The 24,889-nt window shown below is 42.3% G+C and overlaps 1 protein-coding gene across 11 annotated transcripts in view; it reads right to left on the bottom strand.

Moving 5' to 3' along the window:
• Positions 1-4,838: 4,838 nt before the first annotated feature.
• The window catches only part of LOC308324700 (uncharacterized protein), a 35,223-nt gene continuing 15,172 nt past the window's right edge, over positions 4,839-24,889 (bottom strand). The window contains exons 2-7 of one of the 11 annotated variants that reach the window (XR_013964957.1): positions 19,839-20,016; positions 19,250-19,390; positions 15,948-16,032; positions 12,624-12,697; positions 7,891-7,928; positions 4,839-5,858 (exon numbers count right to left, since the gene is read on the bottom strand). Coding sequence is in view for 9 of the 11 variants with exons in the window: in XM_080776927.1 (XP_080633053.1) it covers positions 5,922-5,953; positions 7,891-7,928; positions 15,948-16,032; positions 19,250-19,390; positions 19,839-20,016 (474 nt within the window). In the remaining 2 variants the exon portion in view is untranslated. Of the gene's footprint in view, positions 5,954-7,890; positions 7,929-12,623; positions 12,698-15,947; positions 16,033-19,249; positions 19,391-19,838; positions 20,017-24,889 lie in introns of all 11 variants that reach the window. The other 10 variants (XR_013964958.1, XM_080776930.1, XM_080776932.1 and 7 more) reach the window with 10 other exon arrangements.

A 24,889-nucleotide genomic window follows, 5' to 3' on the forward strand; every position in this document is an offset into this window, starting at 1 on the left:
TGGGTAGGAGTCGTAGGACCCCCCCATGATTTTTATGGGGGGTCCTAGATGACAGTAAAGGGACAATTTGAGGACTTTTAAGACCTTGTTAATACCTAGAAAAATGTTGAAAATAAATTAAAAGTAATTAACAAACTATACAATAAAATCATATAAGAAAGAGGCAAACATTGTGAAAATAGCTGATCTACAAGCTCACGCACAACGCCTTGCAAATGTATCTGTGTTACTGAGTCAAACTAAATGTAATGCCTCAACTCCGACAATTCCATGTGCTTGGTCCCCCAGTTCAAATAGGATTATTTCCGGGGGTTGCAAGACAGCCTGTAAAGGTTCAGAATCACTCGTTCTACACACTCGGGAGGAAGGAGGCACTGACTGACCTTGGATACCCCGTCCTCATTGGTCTGGGTCCTGTGGCGGAGCTGCATCAGGGTCCACATGTCCTGGACAGGAGTCCTGGAGGACGAGGTCGTCTGCTCGAGGAGCTCTACGCCGCTGGGCAGCTTTTCCCACGTGGAGATCTGCTGCTCGATCCGCTGCAGCTTCTCCTCCACAGCCATGGCCCGCTGTGCAGCGCGGCCAGAGGATGGCCTGCTCAGCTCTCTGACTTCAGTAAACAACAACACCACCACAGTGGAGGAACACTTTAGTTGGACATTTCTGAATATTTTCTTTTCCACCCTAACGCAAATCTTCTAAGATTTAATATCTTTTGGTGCCAGTAAATGGATTCTTCTTGTGTTTTTCACTTCTGTAATTATGAGTGTTCTTCAGTACTGTAAATGGTATGGTCCTGGATGTTTGTCTGTAGCCTTAAAGTCAAAAACAATTGCTGCAACAACATTTGTTCAAAGATCAACTTCAGAGACTTTATACATCCACGTTACACGTATGATAACAGCATCCTACGGTTGCCCACTGGCCATGTTTTGTATGGAGAGTATAGTTGCTTCCTTTAGGAAGGAGATAGGTGTTCCAGCATACAATAAGGTCAGACTGAAGAGGTCCTTTCCCATCAATCAACTTTGAGGCTTAATCAGGAGTTTGGCCAGGAGTATGGACATTGCTCTTGCCTTTATGTTTTCATGTAGGCCTATGCAATTTAGTTTTCTGTGTTATGTCAAAGGCTATATGTGATACATATTGTACATGTGGGCTGCCATATGGGACGCAATATACATTTTAGTGTGAGCTGACAAAGTATAGACTATAGAGGGTATGCGCATGCATAAAGTGAATGGCAGATCGAGTGGCAAAGTGAGTGACAAAGTGAGTTTAATGTTGATTAAAGTCATTTAATGCAATCAAATATGACTTTTCTGTTTGGATGTACGGTCTGTCAAGTCCAGAAAGTAGTTTTTTGCCACTCAGTAGGCATTTCCGCATAAAGTCCTGGTATGATGATGTCACGCGCATACCATCTATTCTCTTCTGGGGGTCCCATGCCTGGCTTTTGGGTTTTTGGGGGGGGGGGTCCTTGGACTGTGGTGGAAGTGGTGGAAAAAAGTACTCAAATGTTTTACTTAATTTAACCTTCTTATACCTCAACATTGTAAATGTACTTATTTACTTTCCACCACTGGTAAATCATGCATACATGTCAGTCAGTCAAACTGGGGGCTGGGCCGCTGGGGGGTTAAAATACAAAAGCTTGAGAATCAATGCTCTAAAATTCTACTTCAGTAACAGTAGGCCTATAGACTACTTCAAAAACAGTGCAACTGTGCAGAAGCGAATACAGCAGATATTAATATACCAATACCATACGGAGATTACGGACCCGTTGACTTGTGGTGGTGACTGTGAGGAGGAGGAGGGTCGTGTTCATCATCGCGGTGTGCCCAGGTGGTCGGTACATGCTGCATGTCCAGGTGGTCCAGCATAGCGTGCAGCGCGGCGCGGAGAGCGTTGAAGTTCACCAGCCCCGCATCAGAACCCAGCGCTACGTCCACCAAGTCATGTAAACTCACCATCATACTAGCTCATGCGGCTTTCTCTTTACGTCCAAAGTTAATTAAACACGTCGGTTTAATAGTATTTCATTGAATTAAAAAATATATATATATTAAATTAAATCAACTCAAAGTTAACTTAAAACTATAATGGATCTGATGATTCTGATCCATTCAAAATGACGCTTTTCGCGACGTTTTCACCAACAACAAAAAAAGGTCTATCCAGATTGTTAAAAAAAGCCTAGTACTTGCAATTGTGTCTTGTTTGTTGGTGACATGACATCTTGGGGACACAGTGGTGACAGCGAGCAGCAACAACCCCCGTTCAGGAGTTGAAGCGGCTGGAGGTCTTTGGTTGCATCCCACGTTGACATGGCAGCGACGTTACACTCAAACTGGTTACCTTGTGGGCAGAGTAGTATAAAAGAGGGTCACCCGTTTGAGTGCAACACCTGCTTGGGAATGTGGAGGTATGTGGCCACCAGGGGGCAGTGTTTCGCTCTTTAGCTTTCTTTTTTTTGGTAATTCCACAGATTTACCACAGCCTACACTGAGGTCATGATAGTGCAGCAGAGAGTGACAGGCTGCAGCTAGACATCTTTATGAACAGTGAACACATTGAAATGTAGAACAAGTAAAATGTCCAAAACCATTCGTTGTTTTTATTATCGTATTTCAAAAACAAAAGAAATCTGCTATACTTTTGTGCAACACTCTTGTATGATGAAGTAGGGCATTCATTTACGAAAAGGTGAGATCCAATATACTTATGTAATATAATGTGTTTATGCAAGTTACTGTGCTAAAAGTTCAAATAGTAACCAATAAAGAGAGCCGTGGTGCTTTCACGGAACCGGGCCACGAACCAGTTTAAAGCAGAACCATTGCAGGGATAGCAGGAGTTCCCAGTTGCCCCAGTTTTCGCAATGTGTTATATATGACCCGTCAAAGTGTCCAATTAACAGGGGAAATTCTGTCGTCAATGGCAGTTACAGTTTAGCTTTTCTTTTTTTTTTAATGATGATTTTTCCCTTGCCATTGCTTACTTTATATCACATCTGCATCTAAGCTAGTGACACACCCGCACAGACCCACTTTGGTTCCCAGGTCAGGGCATTTCCAGTTCTGATTCTTCTGAACCAATTTTTAGGGTTCTGAACCAATTCATTTTCAGTTGAAACACTCTGGACTGGTTCAATATTAGGCAGAGAAAAAGGAACCAGTTCAACAACGGTGGAAAAGGGGCCTTCGGGTTGTTCTCTAGACTAGTCTAGACTAATAAACTACAGTTTGAGTTGTCTCTCTTTCCAGTAGACTACAATTTTAGTTGTTCTCTCTACTAGTAGACTATACAGTTTGGTTGCTTCTCTCTACATAGACTAGTTTAAGTTGCTCTGCCTCTCCTGTAGACTACAGAGAGTAGTAGAGTTTGAGTTGTTCATTCATGTCTCCTTCCGTCACGTCACCCAGTGCTTCTTGGTTCTCCCTGAGCATCAGGAAGATGGCCGCCAGCTGCTCCCGTTGCACCCTGGGAAGTGAAGTCACACACAGCAGTAGCCCTGTCAATCCCACTAAAGACACCACAAATCAATCCACAGATGGGTGTCCTGGACACGGCCATTACTGATTGCTACACCTGGCCTACAGGGCACTGCTTGATGTTTTAATGTTTTATTGAACTAGAGTTTCAGGCTTCAAATAAAATCCAGTCCTACGCTATATTACTCTGATCAGAGCAATAGTCAACTGAGATATTGACATGTTAAACATTGCTGTAGTGCCCCATACTAGTGTATGTGTTAGGTTTATAGGTCCCCAACATGGCCACCTCAGAAGAAGCCATGGGTGATTTGTAACCGGCAGCACAGGTTGGACTAACGGGAGGTCTGACTTAAGGGCAGTCCTCCATGGCCTAGCCTCGCGTAGCAATACTAATATCACTGTAATATCACTGGTGTGACTATATTGTCATGGCCATGCAACCCCTGAACCGTGTTTGTGTCGAGTTTGGTGTGGATTTAAGCGCCTTGCCGGTCCAAATGTTACCCGTTTGTGACGTCCATCGTCCTCTCATTAGGCAATTTTAGGATAGGATTATTTTTCAATAATCGATTTAGGTCGCATTTCCAATTTGGCTATTATGTGCACCCCACAGTTTGGAAGTTGCTTGATTCAATATCCAGAACATTCCTATTATGATCCCATTGTAACTTCATGTTACTCACTGAAAACAGATGCCTCTGGTAAATGATATTGTCCATGAGGGGTCATTTTTATTCATTAATTTTTAAATGAAAACAATAACAGATAAAAATCGATGTTAAAAAGACCCCATTAGTGTTTTAAAGTAAAATGCCCATTTCAATTGATTAGTTTGTTTAACTGCCACACATCTGGAGTGGCCTGGGCATGATGAAAAAACTATTGGCACAGTCAAAATTCTGTCCCCCCAGCAAAGTACACTTTTCTTGAACTGTTTTATTCATGTTTGTTATTTTAAAGCACACACACCTCTCAACAGTGAAGTACATAGGCTACTGTACTGGTGATGTTTTGTAAGCCTAAAGGGCCTTTATCCTTGCATTTTTTTATACAGAGCTTTTACCAGGCTAGACTTCTTCCAATCCTGACATCACAGAACATTATTTACTAGACTTTTTCGGACAGGGGCAAATTTAACACAAATTTCCTACCACATTTAGTGTTTATAAGAATGCCAAATTATAAAATAGGTACTGTTTTTCCACACCATTTGAATGTGTGGAAAAACTCTTTGGCTTAAAAGTAATAAGAAACAGTTGGTTTTCCTTGATACCACAGTTTGCTTCATCTAACCCAGAAATTATAGTAGACGTGAAAACAAGCATAAGAACACAAGCGTTGGTTTAGACAAATTGGCTTTAATAATCCAGAGTTTATACAGTAAAACCCTCCAAGTTTAAACAAATAGTTATCTACAAGGTCTGTACGGTTTCATAAACGCACTATGTATCAAACACGTTCATCATGTCACATATATTCAAGCTAAAATAACTCATACTCTGTCACATGGCGGTTTCCATTTGGTGACAAGAAACGAGTTAAGTTAAGATAGCAACTGGACAAGTTGTAGCTAATATCTCCGTTCTTGTCGCCAAGCGACAACGCCACACTACGGAAACGGAGTTTAGGCCTACATTTTGCTTTAATGTATACCAGACATGAGTGTTCATTGGCATTGTGCATATCTAAATGATAGAAATGTCTACCGCAGGAGTGAGATATTGATTACAAACTCTGGTTTTCTTTTTTTCCCTTCCTTTTGGTACTTTTGAAAGTTTGGGACCGGCTATGTTAAGGTTACCATATTGTAGTCCTTTTTCTTCTGGAGACGACAGTTTAATAAAAGTTTAGCCTGTAAAACAAGAAAATACTACTCTAACCATTCTCTGCTTTTTACTGACAATGTCTAATATCTATATTCCTAATCCAAACAGATCAAATTCCTATTCTCCAATTTCTACCACCTGAATGCTTATTGCTGCTCTTTCTCCACTTCCAAATTGGATTTTCGATTTTGGAATCTTCCCTCCCCCATATAGACCAAATTACAACACAATTAACACCACCCAGACAAACACAAGGCAAGCAAAAAATGTGTACAATACAACTTCAGAGGCACTTGGGTGAATGGCTTAAAAAAAGCCGCTCGCAATTCACAGGCCAAAACAAAACAAACCGACACGGTCGCACGTCTCCCCCGGAAACACCGTAGAAGAACTACAGGGAGGGAAGAGTAGAGGCCGATGGTTGGGTCCAGGGCTCCATGCGGCGTAGTAGTCGTCGACAAGGCAAACCGATCTTCCAAAACGCACCCATCTTCTTTTTTCCAAAAGGTTCCTCCTCTCTCTCAAAGATCAGCTTAAAAGCAAACCAAACGAAACAAATCAAAAACAAAGAAGAGGCTGCTGGCAGGGAGTCTTTTTATGTTTGCTCAGAACTCTGAGGCTCTGGAAGGGAAGAGGAGACGGAACGGAGTGTGAGTGTCAGAAAGTTAAAACTGGTATTAGAGGTCAGTATAGTAGTGTGTTATGTCAATGGTTCTCAACCTTTTCAGGCCGCGCCCCCCCCAAAATACTCATACCGTATTTGAACTGGGAGTGGGGACCCGCCCCCAACCTGCAGTAGGAGTTAGGAGCAGCAGTAGGAGTTAGGCATTGCATTTAGTTTGACTCCTTTGAGGCCTTTAAAAAGGCTTAATTTGCCACTTCACTGACATCTGGGGACCTCTCCCCCAATCATGTGGGGACCCCTGGCCACAGGTTGAGAACCACTACGTTATGTATTGCTGTTAGCAGAGAACAGGCTAAACCCTCTGTTCTTATAGGCCCTGCGTTCAGACTGGAAGCCCAAATCCGATTTGTGGCCTACAGTGGATGTCGCATTGTTTTTATGCAGTCAGAATTTTGCTAATCTGACTTGAATCACAAAATCCTTAGACTTGTTCAGACTGTATAAAACCAATCTGACTCCAATCTGGATAGGAAATGAGATTTGGGCTGGATTTGAGGTGTTCAGACTGAACAGGGCCTTTGACATAGCACATCTTCAAGCTCACAACGCATCGATGCATTGTGAGCTTGTAGATCTGCTATTTTCTCAAGTTGAGCACAGCTGCCCCTCTCAACTGAACGTTTTCTGTTTATATCAAGTACTTCCCAGTTCCCAGTAGCCCTTCATGGAAGTAGTTATCTACTTACTGTATCTTACTTATTACTAATGTACTTATCGTGAGTCATATCGTTAGAGGTATTCAAATACGTTATCGAATATCGCATGCCTTAATACAGGGCGCCATTGAAAAAGAGACCGTGGTCTCAATGGATTTCCCTGAAATAAAGGTTTAAAACTTTCAATCAATCCATCTCCAACCTCTCAACTTGTGAGCTTGTAGATCGGCAATTGACGCAGGGACCCAGTCATATGACGGGACTCTACATTTAAAACTGGGAAAGCATAGCGGTGCTATTTTAAAGTTGTATAAGCTCACAGCATGTTTTTAGAAAGACATTTGTGGAATGGGCCTTAGGTTTTAATGGGTAAGCATGGAAAGAGAGTAGAGTTAGCACTCACCGCCGAGCGACGCAGCATGCAGAGTTAGGAGGGTAAATAGCACCGCTTGTTGTAGGTTAAACTGGAATAAAAACGCCAGCAGAAAGACCACCGCTCCCCCCCTCCCCTCCCCCCCCAACGTACAGAAAGAGACTGTAGCCCACCACCATGTTAGTACAGCATGTCCTCAGGGATTGAAACAAAAGCAAATCTCACGACTGAATGCGTTTGTCAGGCCCAATAGGTCCGGTCTCAGTCTGTGATTTGTGAAACAGTCCCTCCACATAGTGCTGTGTTCTCTCAACAATAGGCTGTATGAACAGGAGCCATATTGGAAAGAAATTGGGCCTCTTCCTTACTTCCTTCACAGGTGTTACCAATTAATCAGTGATTCCAATAAAGGCTCTATTCCATTTGGTGTAGCACAGTGGTTCTCAATTCTTGAAACAAACAATTTCAAGGATTCAAGGAACTCTGAGAGTGCAAATGGAACCAAATGGAGCCGTAATTAACATCATTGGTAACACCACAGTTGAAGAAATGTCCATGCGTCTAGTACAGTGGTTCTCAAACCCTTTCATTTCAAAGCACCTCCATAACTCTTGAGAGTTACAGACCTGTAGAGGTCCATTTGGGACCCCCTTAAAGGAAACCATGACGGTCCCTGGAACCAGCTCTGGGAACCACTGGTCTAGAGGGGTTGTCAACGCATTTGGTGTGAATGCACCACGAACGAGGATGGACGGAATAGAATGGAACGGACGGACGGACGGACGGAGGGATGGACGGACGGACGGAGCAGTATTGAAGGCGGAAAAGAGAAAGGCGGTAAACTGAATACCTGACTGTGTGACGTCCATTGATGGTTCAATCTCTGTGCTGTAATGACCACCACAGATTTTATATTGACTGATGTAACATTTGCTATTAAAAAAAACTGTACTAGTCCAACCTGATGCAGTGAGTGAGGTGACATGTAAATGGACGGTTAGGGTGTCATCAACATTTGTTGCATTAGTGACCCTCTGAATAGACACATTTCTCCTCATAGGATTGAAAGTCCTCATCACATCTCAATATTTAGTGTGAAAAAAATATAAGGATTCTCAAGTTCAACAAAACAGTTGGTGTTAGTGCTGTAGAGGGCGCCAAAGTACAACAGTAGGGAGCTCATGTTGCTTGCAGGGTGAAAACAGGCTACAGCAGTTGTTCTCAATAAATAAACAAATACCAAAACAAATAAAATAAATACATAAAATGTTGGTATGCATGATTAGGCCACAGACCCCCATAACTCTGAGAGTGTACAAATGGAACAAAATGGACACGTGAGGGTCCATTTGGTTCCATTTTGTACACTCTCAGAGTTAGAGACCTGTCAGGGTCCATTTGGTTCCCGTCAACAATTTAGCTGTGGGCCCCCTGGAACCCCATCAAGGACCCCTGGGGGACCCCACTTTGAGAGCCACTGAGTTAGTAATATACATAGCCAGCCATACTCTAGCTAGCAACTCCTTAGACTGGACTAGCTAAACATAGCACACAGGTGCTGTTATATGATCGGTATTGCATGCCCAGTCTGTCATTGGCAGTATAGAAAACAAAACAACTGCTTTGCTGGAGGAAAAGAATGCACCCACGACCACGTCGACCGGCTACAGCGATACGGTCACACTGTGTCGTAAGTACATTCTCTGTTAGAACGACTCTGAAAGTTCAAACACGTTGTTCTCAATGTGCACAAGGCATGACACAAACGCACACACACACACACACACACACACAGACGTGCAGAGGGATGTTTGCAAACACAGCTGCTGGCTTAAGATTGATTCACATTTTGTCAGGTAGCTCCTAAAATCTGAGAGGCGGTGATAGAAATCTCACTGGAATATTAGAAATGGGACATACTATGAACTATATTGATATTATTAATTATTATAGATTGGGGTAAGTCCCTGTGATATAGGCCTACTATAGTGTCATAATCAGGGGGTGAACTTACACATCAAGCTGCCTCACGATGCTACAGAAACTAAAGCAGCAAGCTCAAAATGAGTCGCTTCGAGATGCATTCCAAGCTTGTGGTGCTTTTTTTTTTTTTTACAACTTTTGTATTGTGTTTTTTTTCCACTTTAAAATACAGGACAGAAAAGGAACAATAAAAACATGAAGTAAGAACAACATGGATCTACCCTCCCACTGACCCACCCTGAGGGGAGAATTATAGAGTAAAGCACAATTAAATGTGTGTAGCAATAGTAATAATAAAAATGGTAATTAAGAAGAAGAAGAAAAATATGTATAGATAGAGAAAAAATAATAGGATATTGTACTTTCGATGCTTTTGTGTGACTCTGTAGTACAATCACGTTGTAGGGCATTCATTTACGAAAAACAAACACAAAGAGTTAAAATAAAGAGATCGGTCATTGGGAGAGGACACTGTTCAAACCCTGTGTTGAGCTTAATGGATGTGATAAGATCCAAAATGAAAACATGCACATCTGAAAAAGTTGACAAAAAAATATACATACAGCAAGAAGGTAGGATGTTCTTAAGCTCCCAGTAGTATTTCTGAACCTCCCTACCTCAATATGCAACTGTTTTTAACTTATGTTTTATTTCACCTTCTGTATATTATGTCTCTATGCCTTACTTGATTTGATTTGTTTTGTGTTTTTCTGTCTTACCGGTAATTGTTTTTTATATATGTGATCTCGTCAGCATTGCAAATGAGGGGGAATCTCAATGCTCTTTGAGAATAAAAAAGGGTTTCAATCAATTTAGGATTCAACATTTTGACCCCATCGGCTCTTCATCAGGAATCAATTCCTTCCTGTGCGGACAAGACATCCTACCTTCTTTCTGAGCTTAATGGCACCAATATGCTTTTGTCCGAAGATTGTTCCCAGATGCGTTGTGAAAGAGTGACGACATCTCTTTGTGTATGTGCTGTACATGTCACAGTCACATGACCCACATAGGTCATAGTGTATATAATGTCCCATGATGACGCCAGGCCCTCCTTTATGAACGGAGGCGGTTTAAGGGCCATATTGTAGCCGGTGGTGGAGGTGGCTACAAAGTGAACGTTTTAAGCTCCAGGAAATTGTCCTGAGTGTACACTGGTCAGCACCACTGCGAAAATACACTATAGGTTACACACGCTAGGTTTAATGTTTGTCTTTAGTTCAATGTTGGTTTTGTAAACACCATTGACAATGAAGGGAACATTTACGTCATGATGTGCCATTTACTTCATATTGTCTCTTTATTGTTAATGGCGTTTAATGTTTATGTTGGCACAGTTTGTTTTACATTACACCATTACATTGCCTAATCAATGAGTTAGACTTTAATAAATTAGCGCCCCTCACTTCACACAGGTGAAGTTTCCCCCCACAGCCCATGTGAATAGCCAGGATTTAAAGGAGAATTCCGGATGAACCATTCTCTTACCTTAATCTGATGCTATATCCAATAACGAGTGGTACAGCTGAAGAATTACATAACTCCATTCAGAGACACATCTGTCTTTCATAATGACGAAATACTCTGCAGTGTTTTGTCCCAAATGGGCTTCTGTAAGAAGACGAACAGGCCTAAGACCCTGCTGCGGTGCGCTCTGGATGGAGTTACGTAATTGACATCCATTACAAAAAACAGTATATAATTGAGATATGTACTGTATGAGTGGAGGTATTTCTGTGGCCTACTGGCAATTTGCACAACAAATCCAGTGCTGATTGGTCCAGCAGTTTGCAAGAATAGCACTGTGCACGCATGTACGTGCACACACCTGCTGTAAGTATTTCATAAGGCAGTTAGGTTTATTATTAAAAAGGAACAATGTACAGACTACTGTACCTAATCAGTGGTTAATATAGACCAATAACACTGTTTAGTGCATGTTTAGCCCAGTGACTGCACTGTTATAACTCTGAGCTCCTGAGAGTGTAGGTACAAATGTAACCAAATGGTTACATTTGTACCTACACTCTCAGGCTTACTGAAAGGTAGAGGAAATCAAAGCCGCCTCCCAGAAAACACAGTTTGCTTGTTCAAATTGTCAGCAGTAATGTAAAGCGTCAGAGCGCTAAACATGTACACAACAGCAGTGTGGAGGTGGGATTGATGAAGGGACAGGTGGGCTATCTTTAAGGGAAGAGGAGGATTGATGAAGGGACAGGTGGGCTATCTTTAAGGGAAGAGGAGGATTGATGAAGGGACAGGTGGGCTATCTTTAAGGGAAGAGGAGGATTGATGAAGGGACAGGTGGGCTATCTTTAAGGGAAGAGGAGGGTTGATGAAGGGACAGGTGGGCTATCTTTAAGGGAAGAGGAGGATTGATGAAGGGACAGGTGGGCTATCTTTAAGGGAAGAGGAGGATTGATGAAGGGACAGGTGGGCTATCTTTAAGGGAAGAGGAGGGTTGATGAAGGGACAGGTGGGCTATCTTTAAGGGAAGAGGAGGATTGATGAAGGGACAGGTGGGCTATCTTTAAGGGAAGAGGAGGATTGATGAAGGGACAGGTGGGCTATCTTTAAGGGAAGAGGAGGATTGATGAAGGGACAGGTGGGCTATCTTTAAGGGAAGAGGAGGATTGATGAAGGGACAGGTGGGCTATCTTTAAGGGAAGAGGAGGATTGATGAAGGGACAGGTGGGCTATCTTTAAGGGAAGAGGAGGGGGCTTATGGGATGAGGTTGTGGTGATGGCAGGGGTTGATGGAGGGATAGGTGAACTGTCTTTAAAAGGTGGTGTAAGTTATTCTTTTGGGGGGGGGGGGGGGAAATAAGTGTTAACTAGGCTAGCTCTATATTACCATAGTAATCATTGCTATAGAGAGTGATTGTTCAGTAACATGGGTCTCCCCCATCTCTCCAGCTTTTTAGTAAACAGAATATATTTCCAGGTAGGGATACCAATTTTATCCAACCCGGGGGTTTGGAATTTGGAACTGGAACTCTATCAAACTGAAGCTGATAAATGGGTTCTCCTTCCTCATTGGTTGAAATGTGTAACCCACCTGAAAATGTATTTTCTGTTTATCAAAGAGCTGGAGAGACAAGTGAGACCCCATGTTACTGAACAAACACTCAATAGCAACGATAACTATACCAGAATATAATGCTTTAACCTTTTAACACTTCTCTTTTGTTAGTTTTTGAACCAAAACACATCATAGAGCACCTTTAAAGGGGCCATTGTTTACTGTGAGGAGATTAATAATACACACATTTCCTCGTGAAAGAACCACTGAAGAACCACTAAAGAACCAAACAAAATAAATGTATGTGATAGTGGGAGGGAAAATACCCTATGCTTCCATGAAATTACGCTGCCAAATGGGTCGTTTCACATCACTGACGTGAAATGGCGCATATGGCGTCAACATCTCGGAGAAACACACAGACGTCGGTCGTTTCTTTCCATGCTATATTATTGATCTCCTTTCATCGGAACAATGGGATACAGTTTGGAAATCAAGTGCGTTCAGGGAGTCGGTTCAAAGGGACAAGGTTTGGTAGGGGTGGGGGGGGGGCTTATTGAAGAGAAATATGATCTTACCATTATGTTTCTAACAAACACTGTGGCCTGTTGGTGTTGTTTATAAAGAGGTAAAATCTGCTGTAAGCTCTATCCTGAAAGATAAAGATGGGATAGAAGTGAAAGCTCTGGTGAAAAGCAGAACAGTGAAGGCAGACAAGAAAATACCCCAAACTTTCTTTTTAACCCCCGCTGTTTACATAACAGTTTCAGTCAAACTAGAATAGTATACCAAGTCCTGAGTGTTAATCTAACTCTGAGGGGTACAAATGGACCAGTATGGGTCCATTTGGTTGAAGGGTCAGTTTTGCACCTGTGTGCAAACGGAAAGGTAAACGGGTTATAAGCGATTACAGCGCATGTGAGCAACCATTTACACAGGTTTGTGGAGATGCTTACGGCAACTTATTTCACTATACATCCCTGGTTCTGGTGACTGACATTGTGCAGTGTTGTTGTTGTTTTTTTCAATTACTTATTCATTTTTGTATATAAACATTTAGAAAATCAGAATAAAGAAGAAAAAAGTAAAACTAAAAGTAGGCCCCCTCGAGCATTAGAAGGAAAATGATCAGTCACCGGAACCAGGGACGTGTTTATTAAAAGCGTCTAACATGGTTAAAATAGAGTTTGCAGTTACAATGGGTTTCAAATGGGATAAAATGAATATAAAAATATTGAATCAAGCTACCTAAGAAACTGTCTGGAAGCCAGAGCAGACGTTGAAATGATGAGTCCTGACGTGTTTTAAAGTGAAATAGCATAAGCAGGACCTTCATGATGTGCGAAGGAATTATTTGAGACGTAAAGCTATAGCGAGCAATAAGATCTGGCAGGCGACTGATCAGTGTGGTTTGTCTCTCTCCTTCCTAAAGCCCCCTGAGCTTCACTCTAAGCTCCTTATAACACCCTAAGCTGCCTCCCTACCTGATCCTAGATCTGTGAGGGAGCTTGGCAGTGGCACTCAAGTAAAAGTACCAATACTACAATGTAGACATATAGCCCTCTGTTCTAAGTGAAAGCACTGCATTAAAAATGTTACTTGAGTAAAATTACTAAAGCAAAATACGCTTAAGAATCACCATTGGATTGTATAGTAATGTGTTGTTTTTTTCACTTTAACTGGGCAGATTGACCGATAATAATATATTATCATTTATCACTTATTGTATGCTTTGTATTCATTTAAATCTTCAAAGTAACTAAAGCTAGTGACCAGCATCCGCCATCCATACTGTGGCGAAAACTTCCACAGAAGAAATAGCAGAAACTATTTTCCCGAAACTGAAAATACACTAGCGCCGAGGGACCATATGGAGTTCAAGTGATTAATAAGCACAGTACTTGAGTAGTAGTACTTGAGTAAAGTTGCTTTACAGCACTGCGGCACAGCTCTCGCCACTCAGCACGCCATGACGAGTAGCGTCTGCGTTTGTCCAGCTTTGGCTGCCACTACGGCAGCCGTGTGAAGGGGAGAGGAGAGCTGGTCGTAGTCTGTTGGTGGCGCGTGTGGCGGGGAGAGAGGGGAGAGCTGGATTGTTGTGACACATGACAACATAGTTCCCTTTGTTTTCTGGGTCGCACAACGGCAGCTTTAACGAAGGCTTGGGAAGGAGTGGGGCGGAGGGCGGGGGCTTTCATCATAATGTAATCCAATTTCTACACTGAAGAGATGTAATTCAGATCTGATGGCTTGAAGCGAGAATGGAAGATGACAAAAGACAAAGCCCACTGAAACACAAAAAAATGTGCAGAATTGTCCCCAGCAGCCCTCATAAGAGTGGAGACCATAAAATAAATAACTTTTGATCGCAACAAATTGCTTAAGTAGCAATATGCTTATGATGCTGCTGGGGAAACTGGACACAGGGGCAATTCTGCAAGTAGACCCCATGGCCAGTCATTTGGGATCAATATAAGTAGGAACATGAGCCTATAGTCCGGACAATGTTTTACATTGTGCCATGCGTCTCTAAAAAGTTTTACACGGTACTGTGTGTGTGTGCTGCTTGTGACACCAAGCGACTATAAATACTTGGTGTACTGTACTGTATTTCTATTGTCCTAGGTCAACCCTTTTCCTCTCATTCACAGAGAACTTCCAGTTCCTAAACCCCCCCCAACCCCCCCCCCCCCCGAGACCCTCCACAGCAGCACATAGCACAGTATGGAGATCAGCAGCTGATAGTGTATGCAGCGCTGGCCTCGGTTATGATGTCACAGCTCTGTGGAGCGGAGGCCTCGGGCACGTTTTGCAGGACAGATGCAGAGACACGCGAGAGACAAACATTAGCAGCCAGATGCAGTATGAGGTCACACTGACCGGAAACTAACGACTACTGGAGAGGTTCTGGCTGCTGCAGAGAGAGAGGGAGGGAGAAAGAGAGAGAGGGAGAGGGGGAGCCTGGTTTTCTCGAGCAGAGAAATAATATGCAACTCGGTTTGATACAAGTTTACAACTGACCCACATAAATCATTTATCAGTTTCTATATAGTGTTCCAGTTTCGATTGTGTCTGCTCAATTGTTTTTAGTTAGTTCTGTGTCGGATGAACTGTGACTTTCAGTTTCAGCTGAAGGCTCTGCAGGATTAGCGGTATAGCTGTATGTGTGACACCAGTTCTCCTGCATGATGAGGTCAGATCGCAGCTAAATGCTAGGTCTGCATGTTAAGCAGTGAGATGGGATGAAAGAACAAGCAGGAAGCAGCGAGTAGGAACATGCAGGAACGTGCCATTGGGCGGTTTTAGCATGGACCACAATGCTATCGGGCTTCTTGATAGAACGTAGAAACCGTAGCAGGTTCCGGTTTACCGCTATTAAACATGTTTGTTTAGCACTTAAGAATGGTTTGATGGTTTAGCATCTTTGATTGGAACAAAAACATTATGTTGAAAAGACGCTAACCCTAACGCCCCAATTTATACTCAATTATTATTATACACAATTTCGCCAACAAATAACTAAACTAGACTAAAATGTTAGGGAGGGACTAGTGGAGAAGAGATCCAGTCATTTTATGTTTGGTTGCACTCTGAAAATAGCAGATCTACAAGCTCACAATGTGTGAGCTTGTAAATCGGCTATTTTCAGCATGCAACCAAGTGTAAAATATGCCATTAAGAGGCTCACCAAAATATTTCTTTTAATTACTAAACTTGCATGCTATTTAGTCAAAATCAACACTGACTGCACGTAAAAGCAGAGCTGGCTTGTGGACACTACTGTTGCCAGGCACTGGGTCTAAGCAAGATCGCCCAACAGTCATGCTGCGGTGGGTTGCAGTGGGAGGGGTTTAGGGGCAGGGCATGGCAGCGGGCGGGGCATGGAAGGGGCGGGGTCTCACCTCTGTTCGTCCTCCATCTCCTCTTTGGTCATCAGGGTCTCAAACTTGCTCTTCTTGCCGGGGGTGAAATCAACGGAGGCCGAGTCTGAAACACAGCGGAGAGGAACAGGTTAAAACAATGTGCATATCATCGTCGGGGGGCATCTCCATTTTTTAAGTTGTGTTTTTTCATGAATTAACGCCCTTCTTGATCATACCAGTGTCCCACAAAAGCATCAAAAGATGCGTTTTGTGTTTGTCTATCGACTACCTTTGCCATTTGTTTTTATTTGAATCCTGAAAAGTAATAGTTTTGGACATACTGAGGTAGGTTTCCACACGACAGGGACGATATATTAAACGCACTGTGCAGAAGAAGATCATTCTAAAGCCTATGATACCCTTTGAATCATCTCGTGCTAGTGTAAAGCTACAATCCTGGAATGTATTCCATTGTAGGTAGAAAAAAATCATTTGATACCACCGAGCCAAAATAGAAACACCAGATTGGTATAGTTTAGAAAGACCTACGGAACGAATCGTAGGTAGTTAACATGTGCAGAGTTTATTTAGTTCTCTTTTGAGATTAAGCCAGGATAAAACAGAAGGCTCCTTCTCTTGTATGGAGAGCCAGAGTCAGCTGGGATTGACACTATAATGATGTTATAATCTGACACTAATCTGGACACTTGGTCTGAGACGCTGGCCACTGCTGACAGACACTGCTTAGACGCTGGAGACACTGCACTGCTGACAGACACTGCTTAGACGCTGGCCACTGGCCAGCACTAATGTCTGGAAGTAGAGCTGAATGACTTATCTCAACAGTTGGTCAGGCCACAGCTATAATAAAGATCTTACTGTATTGTCTCTGTCGAACGGAAACACACACATGTCAGAATTGGCCTTGAAAATGACACATCTGTATTGAACCGATATCTAAATGACATATTGATTTTACCAGATATCTTGTTTTGCATTTATTACGTTTGAATGTGAAGCTGAAAAAGCCTTTTATGATGAAGGTTTTTAACTCAAATTCTTGCTTCTGGGAGTCCCTGGAACAACATAATGGGGATGAGGCCAAACACATAGTTTTGGGGGTCATTGTCATGAAAAAGTATGAGCACCACTGATATAGCAACATACTTGGTGTTAGGAATGTCAGGATTTAGAACATATTTGTATTATCGGCCTCAGGTCCATTTTCTGAAAAGTGACAGCTTTGGACATAAAAGGTTTTTCCACCAACGATGTGTTGTAATGTGGCGTTGTGTGTACTACTGTCACGCGCTGTCATTCGCCAACGTGACAGAGAAATACTTAATCTCGCATGCAGGAGGATTTCCTGCTTTGATCAATGAAAAGATCTGTCTGGTACTTTTCCATAAATGTAGCATGTTTTGTATAATACATCTTAACTGTCCATTTCCTCACCACGGTTGGAGAGGAAGCACAACCACATAATCACAAGTGTACCATGAAAAGTCAGTTAAGTCGCTGAAGCGTCGACCCAGTTCAGTTTGGATGCACCACATCATTTGGAACAAACTCTCAGAAACCTGCTGGTCTGCCACAACTCTCACAAAGTTAATCACGGCTAAAAACTTTTCTGAACAGCTGGGGCTGAGTAATGACTAATATCACCCACCCCGCCCGGCTTCCCTCCCCCGGACCCGGGCCAATTCTGTTTCTATAGACACTCGACAAAGCCGCTGCGCCACCTGAGTACATTTAATTTGTAGCCTATTTCTTTCGTTTTACTGTATTCAAATGTCATTTTATATTGTGTTGCATCCTGAATAGGCCTCTCTCTCTCTCTCTCTCTCTCAATTTGTATAACATGTTGTACAATATTTGATGTTGCCTTGAATTGCCTTGTTGTTGAAGTGTGCTATAGAAATGAAACTTGCAGAGAGGCAAAGATATTGGCCTTTCCTGGAAACACGTTATCTGCTCTCTGCACAGTGGTGTTTAGAAGTGTTATTTTTACAACTCCAAGAGGTTTATGCATGCAAAGGAAGAAGGCCTCCAATGCAAACAACCCTGGTCAGATAAAAAAGGCATAAAGATCAGTGTTGGAAAAATAACTCACATTCTTTACTTAAGTAAAAGTATCAATACAGCAATAGAAAAAGTCTGGAATTCAAAATGTACTTGAGTAAAAGTACAAAAGGGTACCTTACATTTTGTACATTTGTAGTAAATGGCCATAAATGTACACAGCCCTGAAACTAGGGCATATTTACTGGTACAGGGAGGATTTGGAGATAGGGAAGGCTTCCATTATGGAACATAACCAGCCAGTGTTTCCATTGGCTGGGTGCAGGTCTTTTTTCCGACAGCATATTGATCCGAAACCTCAATCCTAACCTAACCCTAACCACAAGCATGGGAGCAGCGCATGTCGGACCATCGCTTTTTCGCATCGCAGCGACGGTCCCCCCGCTGCGGAGCGGACCGTTGCCCCGTCGGCTAGAATGCTGTCGGAAAATAGTCCGCCTCCCCCATTGGCTCTGCTGTGGAATGAGCACTTTATAGCAGGAGAACACATACCGCCATACAGTATGTAAACACCCCACAACGCGCCCCAGCTGTTCACACAGAAATACGTAACACAGTGCAGTAGGGCTGTCACAATTATTACATAATTGTCTAATCGCAATTATTTGAGATAATCGCATTTATTTCAATCTATTCCAGGGTTAAAAATGTACATACATTTTTCATTTTTCTTTTATAACTTGTAATAGAGTATTTCTACATTGTGGCATCGCTACTTTTTGTAAAGAACTACGAGTGGTGCTTACCGTTGTAGTTGTAGGGCTCAGTTAAAGAACTACGAGTGGTGCTTACCGTTGTAGTTGTAGGGCTCAGGTAAAGAACTACGAGTGGTGCTTACCGTTGTAGTTGTAGGGCTCAGGTAAAGAACTACGAGTGGTGCTTACCGTTGTAGTTGTAGGGCTCAGGTAAAGAACTACGAGTGGTGCTTACCGTTGTAGTTGTAGGGCTCAGGTAAAGAACTACGAGTGGTGCTTACCGTTGTAGTTGTAGGGCTCAGGTAAAGAACTACGAGTGGTGCTTACCGTTGTAGTTGTAGGGCTCAGGTAAAGAACTACGAGTGGTGCTTACCGTTGTAGTTGTAGGGCTCAGGTAAAGAACTACGAGTGGTGCTTACCGTTGTAGTTGTAGGGCTCAGGTAAAGAACTACGAGTGGTGCTTACCGTTGTAGTTGTAGGGCTCAGGTAAAGAACTACGAGTGGTGCTTACCGTTGTAGTTGTAGGGCTCAGGTAAAGAACTACGAGTGGTGCTTAGTGCTTACCGTTGTAGTTGTATGACTCAGGTTCGTGGATGTGCTCTGAAGCGTACTCGGCGAAATGGGCGGGGGCTTCATCCATCATGGGTTCTTCTGGGTGGGCTTCTGGCTCAGGGGTTAGGGGCTTCGCCACAACAGCTGGCTCTGCTTCACGGACACACAACACAGGCAGGTCACAGCAGCGTTGATTTTGACAGAAATTTTTGATTTACTTTTAGTCATGGTCTTTTGAATGAAATTCCACTTCATTTCAGTCATATTGAAATGTCACCTGAAATGTTTTAGTTTGAGTCTACTGTAGTTTTAGTCGACTAAATATCATGTGATTTTAGTTGATTAAATCTACAGTTGATTTTGACAGTTGATTTAATTTGGCAGGCCTTGGTGGCGTCATAATGGCTGATTTTACACTTGGTTGCTTGCTGAAAATAGCTGATCTACAAGCTCACAACGCATCACGCTGTGAACTTGTAGATCTGCTATTTTCAAAGCGCAAGACCCGATCGCAACCAAACATAAAATGACTTGACGTGCTTTATTACGAAATAAAAAAACCAAATAAACACTAATATAAAAAGTTAAAAAGTGTAACAACCTTCGGGCTCGGGCACCACCTCGGGCATGGGTTCAGGTACGATCAGCTCTGGAACAGGCTCTTCCACCACCACGGGCTCTTCCACCACCACGACGGGTTCTGGCACCACCACCACGGGTTCAGGCTCAGGGACCACCACAGGCTCAGGGACCACCACAGGCTCGGGGACCACCACAGGCTGCGTGGAGGGACGGTAGAAACAGTCCTTAGATTCTATGACGGATGGACTAATATAGAAACCTCATTTCCTACTACTTTAGGGTAGAAATGGAGGATGTCACTTCTGGTAGGCAGGTCTACAGCCCACCAATGACACGCAGAATAAGTGGAAAGAAATGGTGCCATCTCACAAAGGGAAGTAATTAAGTACATTTACCTAAGTAAGTTTTATTTGAAAACGTAATTTACTAGCTACTGTAATTTGTAGATATGGATTATTACTACAAAACATACAGTTACCACTGCAGCCCTATATACACTTTGGCAATTTACAAGCTCACAGCTCGTTGCAATGCGACACATTGTGAGCTTGTAGATCTGCTATTTTCAAGACATTCTGCACAATGATTACTTTTGGTACTTTAATTACATTTTGAAGCCAATACTTTTATAGTTTTACTCAAGTAAAGGTTCTTTTACTTGTAACAGAATATTTATTGAGTAGTAGTACTATGAAGGTAAGGTTGAGAAGTGATCCTTTTAATCAACTCCGATGATCCCTGATAGAGCTGTGTACCGACAGTGATTAATGTCACCTGCAGCTCTCTCTCAGGTCCTCCTTTAAGGGTCTCCATGGTCCCAAATCCACCGCCTGCCACTGACACCATGACACACTCCCAGTCTCCCACCACACTTCAATGGAAACCTTTCGCTTTTCAGGACCTTACCCTGGCAGGTCTCTGAGTGACCGCTTGCACAGACTCCATACACAAACACACACAAGCTATACTACATTTCAACGGAAGATAAAAGAAAAAGAAGAAGGAGAAAAAAAAACATCCAGCTCAAGTGGCTTTAGGAGGTTTTGGCCCATGTGCCATTTAATACTTTTCACTGGTTCGTGTATGATATATATCAAAAACCTGAAAGATTGAGTTATCTGGTTTTTGCCAGACAGCAACGATATACAGTATATGGCCATTTTTAACCCTAAAGTCGAAAATAACCAGTCTACAAGCTTGCATGTTGCATAACTCCAACCTTTAAACATAACCTCTAAATATCTAAACTACCCTGAAAACTTTACTAAAAATATATTTAACCACAAAAACAACCATTTATCTTGTGACAACTAGAAAACTGTCCTCACAATGTCCATTTCTCAAATTTGTATAAATGATATAGTAACAAACACACGTGCGCGCCATGCACGCAGCTACGCACACATGTCTCTGAAAAGACAGAGTCAAGGCCACAGCCTTGTCACTGACTGTGTGCATTCACAAGGCAGCTGTTTGCTGACTTTGCATAGATAGCAACAGGAGCTTCTCGCTCGCCGCACCCAGCCATACATGGACGGTCGGCGCTAAGAGTTGACGCCTTCCTTTTAGTTTATGAATGATCTATAAATGAAGAATGAATAAGAGTCACTGACATGACGCAGCTGTCATAAGTTTGACCTCTCGAAGGTCGACCAGTAGGAGACGCAAGCAGACAATTACAGTTACGGACTTACATAAGTGAGATGAGGAGACGTAAAGGGTTATTTCACTTTCAAACATTAATGTCTACTCAGGCTTTTGTGAGCAGCCCAGACAGTTTTTAAGTTGCTTGATTCAGTATTTATTGTTATCAGACATGCCCACTTCCTATACAAACATTGTACTTTCAAACTAAACTTTTTAACTATTTATCGAAAACAAGTTGTTCTAATACTTGAGAAGGCTGTGTTTTTTCAATTACTTTTAAATTCTCTTAAACAATATATACATTGTATTTTTTATAGATTTTGTCCCTCAAAGATATTAAAGAATTATAATAAAATATTGTATAAAACCAAAACACGAAAGCCAGAGTAGACGACAAAACAACAAACATGTTTGAAAGTGAACTATCCCTTTAAGACATTATGCAACTGAGGTGTTGAGAGTGCAACATCTGGTGGCTGTATGTTGTCTGTTGAACTAACATCAGAACCGAAATAACAGATCTACAAGCTAACAACGCATCCGAGAGAGAGAGAGAGAGAGAGAGAGAGAGAGAGAGTGCTCATGCATTTTGAACACTCACAGAATCCAATCTGAAATCAAACCGCAAGAAACCAAGCGTTCAGATCAAAGAGATGAGATCTAAGATCAGGGCGTTAAAGGATCAAGTAGTGCAGAAATGATCCGAGGTCTTCGCTTCGATCTACACATCGATACAGAGGATTAATGCTGCTCGAGAGAAGAAAAGGTGAAAGACAGAAAGGCTCTGTCTTCTCAGGAAACAGAGAAGTTTTAATGCCAGTAAACACGCCCTGACCATGGTCTACAGGTCACTCACGGAGATGCCCTGACCATGGTCTACAGGTCACTCACAGAGACGCCCTGACCATGGTCTACAGGTCACTCACGGAGACGCCCTGACCATGGTCTACAGGTCACTCACGGAGATGCCCTGACCATGGTCTACAGGTCACTCACGGAGATGCCCTGACCATGGTCTACAGGTCACTCACGGAGATGCCCTGACCATGGTCTACAGGTCACTCACGGAGATGCCCTGACCATGGTCTACAGGTCATTCACGGAGATGCCCTGACCATGGTCTACAGGTCACTCACGGAGATGCCCTGACCATGGTCTACAGGTCATTCACGGAGATGCCCTGACCATGGTCTACAGGTCACTCACGGAGATGCCCTGACCATGGTCTACAGGTCACTCACGGAGACCGAGTGTGTTCTTACTTTCAACGTTGTCTCCTGGTAATGGGAACCTCTCGGTTAGAGATAAAAACAAGCTCACCCAGGTAATCAACCAGACTATAGTAAGATCAGACACACTATTGCAACTTGAGGAAATACTGTATACAACCGCTACATAACCAAAAAGGCAATTCAGGTTTACAATGACTCTACCCACCCACCCTTTGCCCTTCATTAGGCAGGAGGCTTAGCCTTAATAGTACCATTAGCAAAAAAAAGCTTACAAAGGCTTACAAGAATGTGTTTGTGCTTCATCTGCAGCGGATATTTTAAATAGGAACATTTTTAAATAACACTAGCACCCAATCCCACTACAGCCCATGATCACTGTTGCTGTGTTACGGTGTTGCTGGGAATACCTTATTTATATTGTACTGGCATTGAATTAGTTACTTTTTGTTTTTATTGTTTGTATACTGGTTGCCAGTGTGCAGTGTTCCCATTTTATGTCAAATTTGATGGACATTGGACAGGCAATAGAGTTTTATTTTATCTTTATTGTCATATCCCAACGGGAATGGTACAACAGAACCAAGTAATGTGATCATGTCAGCAAGTGAATTATGTCAAAAGTGTAACACAAGAGCTCATTCTGAATAATGACATTCTTGTGATGTATCAAGTGACAGTACGTAGAGGGCTTTACAAGATTAAAGTCACTATCACTAATAAAGGCAAAAAATAGCGAATTTAACGAAATAATAGCAAGAAAATGGAATCATGAGGTCCTCGGGAACGTTGTGTCCCCAGATGATAGTGATCTGACAATTTAAGGACTTTTAATACTTCAAAAAAGAAGTAATCAACAATATAATAAAATATGGTCATAAAAGCCTCTGCACAGGGTCAAAATGTGCCAATTTATCACACCTGATCACCTCTAGATCTCCATATATGGAGTTGTCCTGTTGTCCTGTTCTTTTTTTCTCATTCAATTTTTATTTGTTTTTTGAACAAAACATAGAGCACAGTCATTATACAGTGTATAAAATTGAACTCAAAACATTCTCTCACATGCATACTCGTGTGCGCGCACGTACATACACACACACACACACACACACACACACACACACACACACACACACACACACACACACACACACACACAGAAACCCCTCCCTCCCCCTCCCCATCCTATTCACAGAACAATCAACCCACAACACCTCAATTACAATATCACCGGGTCAGTAAGTCTTTCAGGTCTAATATTAGGTCTGTCCACATTGAAATTGTGCCCTCTTGGGCCTGATTAATCCTTGCCGATGACAGTTCCAGGTAAGCAATGTCCAGAAAGCTTCGTAGCCAATGTGTTTTTGAAATGTCATGTGGGGGATTCCAGCGTTGGGCTCTGTTGTCCTGTTCTGACATCTGCATAGACTCCAGCATGCCTGACAAAGAACTCCATATATGGGCATAAAAGGGACACAGACATAATAACTGGGTGGGGAATTCATGAATCATTTCCAACTTGCATCGTTCCAAGTAGGCCAGTGCCCAACGGCCACTGCTCTAGTAGAAATAATCCAAGAAAGAGGCAACAATTGTGAAAATTGCCGATCTTCAAGCTCAGTGTAGTTTGTAGATATGCTATTTTCATAATGTTTGTGGAACAGAGTCAATCAAAATGAAATGCCTTGAACTCCTACAATTCCAAGACAGTGGTTGTCAGGGTGAGGGGTCGCCAGTTCAAATGATTATTTTGGGTCGGGCTGAAAAGATGGAGAACCATGCAGTGGTGGACTGTGCACTTGTTTGCCTACGCTAACGCACTTGCTCTTAAGCTTTGATTCTAGGTGTGCGAAGGTTATTCTCAACATTTGGAATAATATATTAGTTAACTTATTTTTATATAATAATCTAAAATGACAGTTGCTTTCTCAGTTTTAATGTGTGTCTGGGTGTGCAGGGTGTTGCTGTAAACCTGCACTAGTGTTCACTCAGAAAACCCGTCCCTGGGTAAAATAAAAGTAAAACATTTAAAATTAAAGTATTTCTGACATATCCGCGATGTATGTAATATGTATTAGTCCAAATTTTCCATTATAATCATCATAGAAAGTAAAATATTTCAAAGTATAATACGACATGTCAAAGAGAATTACTGTAGATATTTCTGTGGCCTACTGGCAGTATGTACAAG

Source organism: Protomyctophum bolini (genome assembly GCF_963924005.1).
Source record: "Protomyctophum bolini genome assembly, chromosome: 11".
Classification (NCBI taxonomy): Eukaryota; Metazoa; Chordata; class Actinopteri; order Myctophiformes; family Myctophidae; genus Protomyctophum; species Protomyctophum bolini.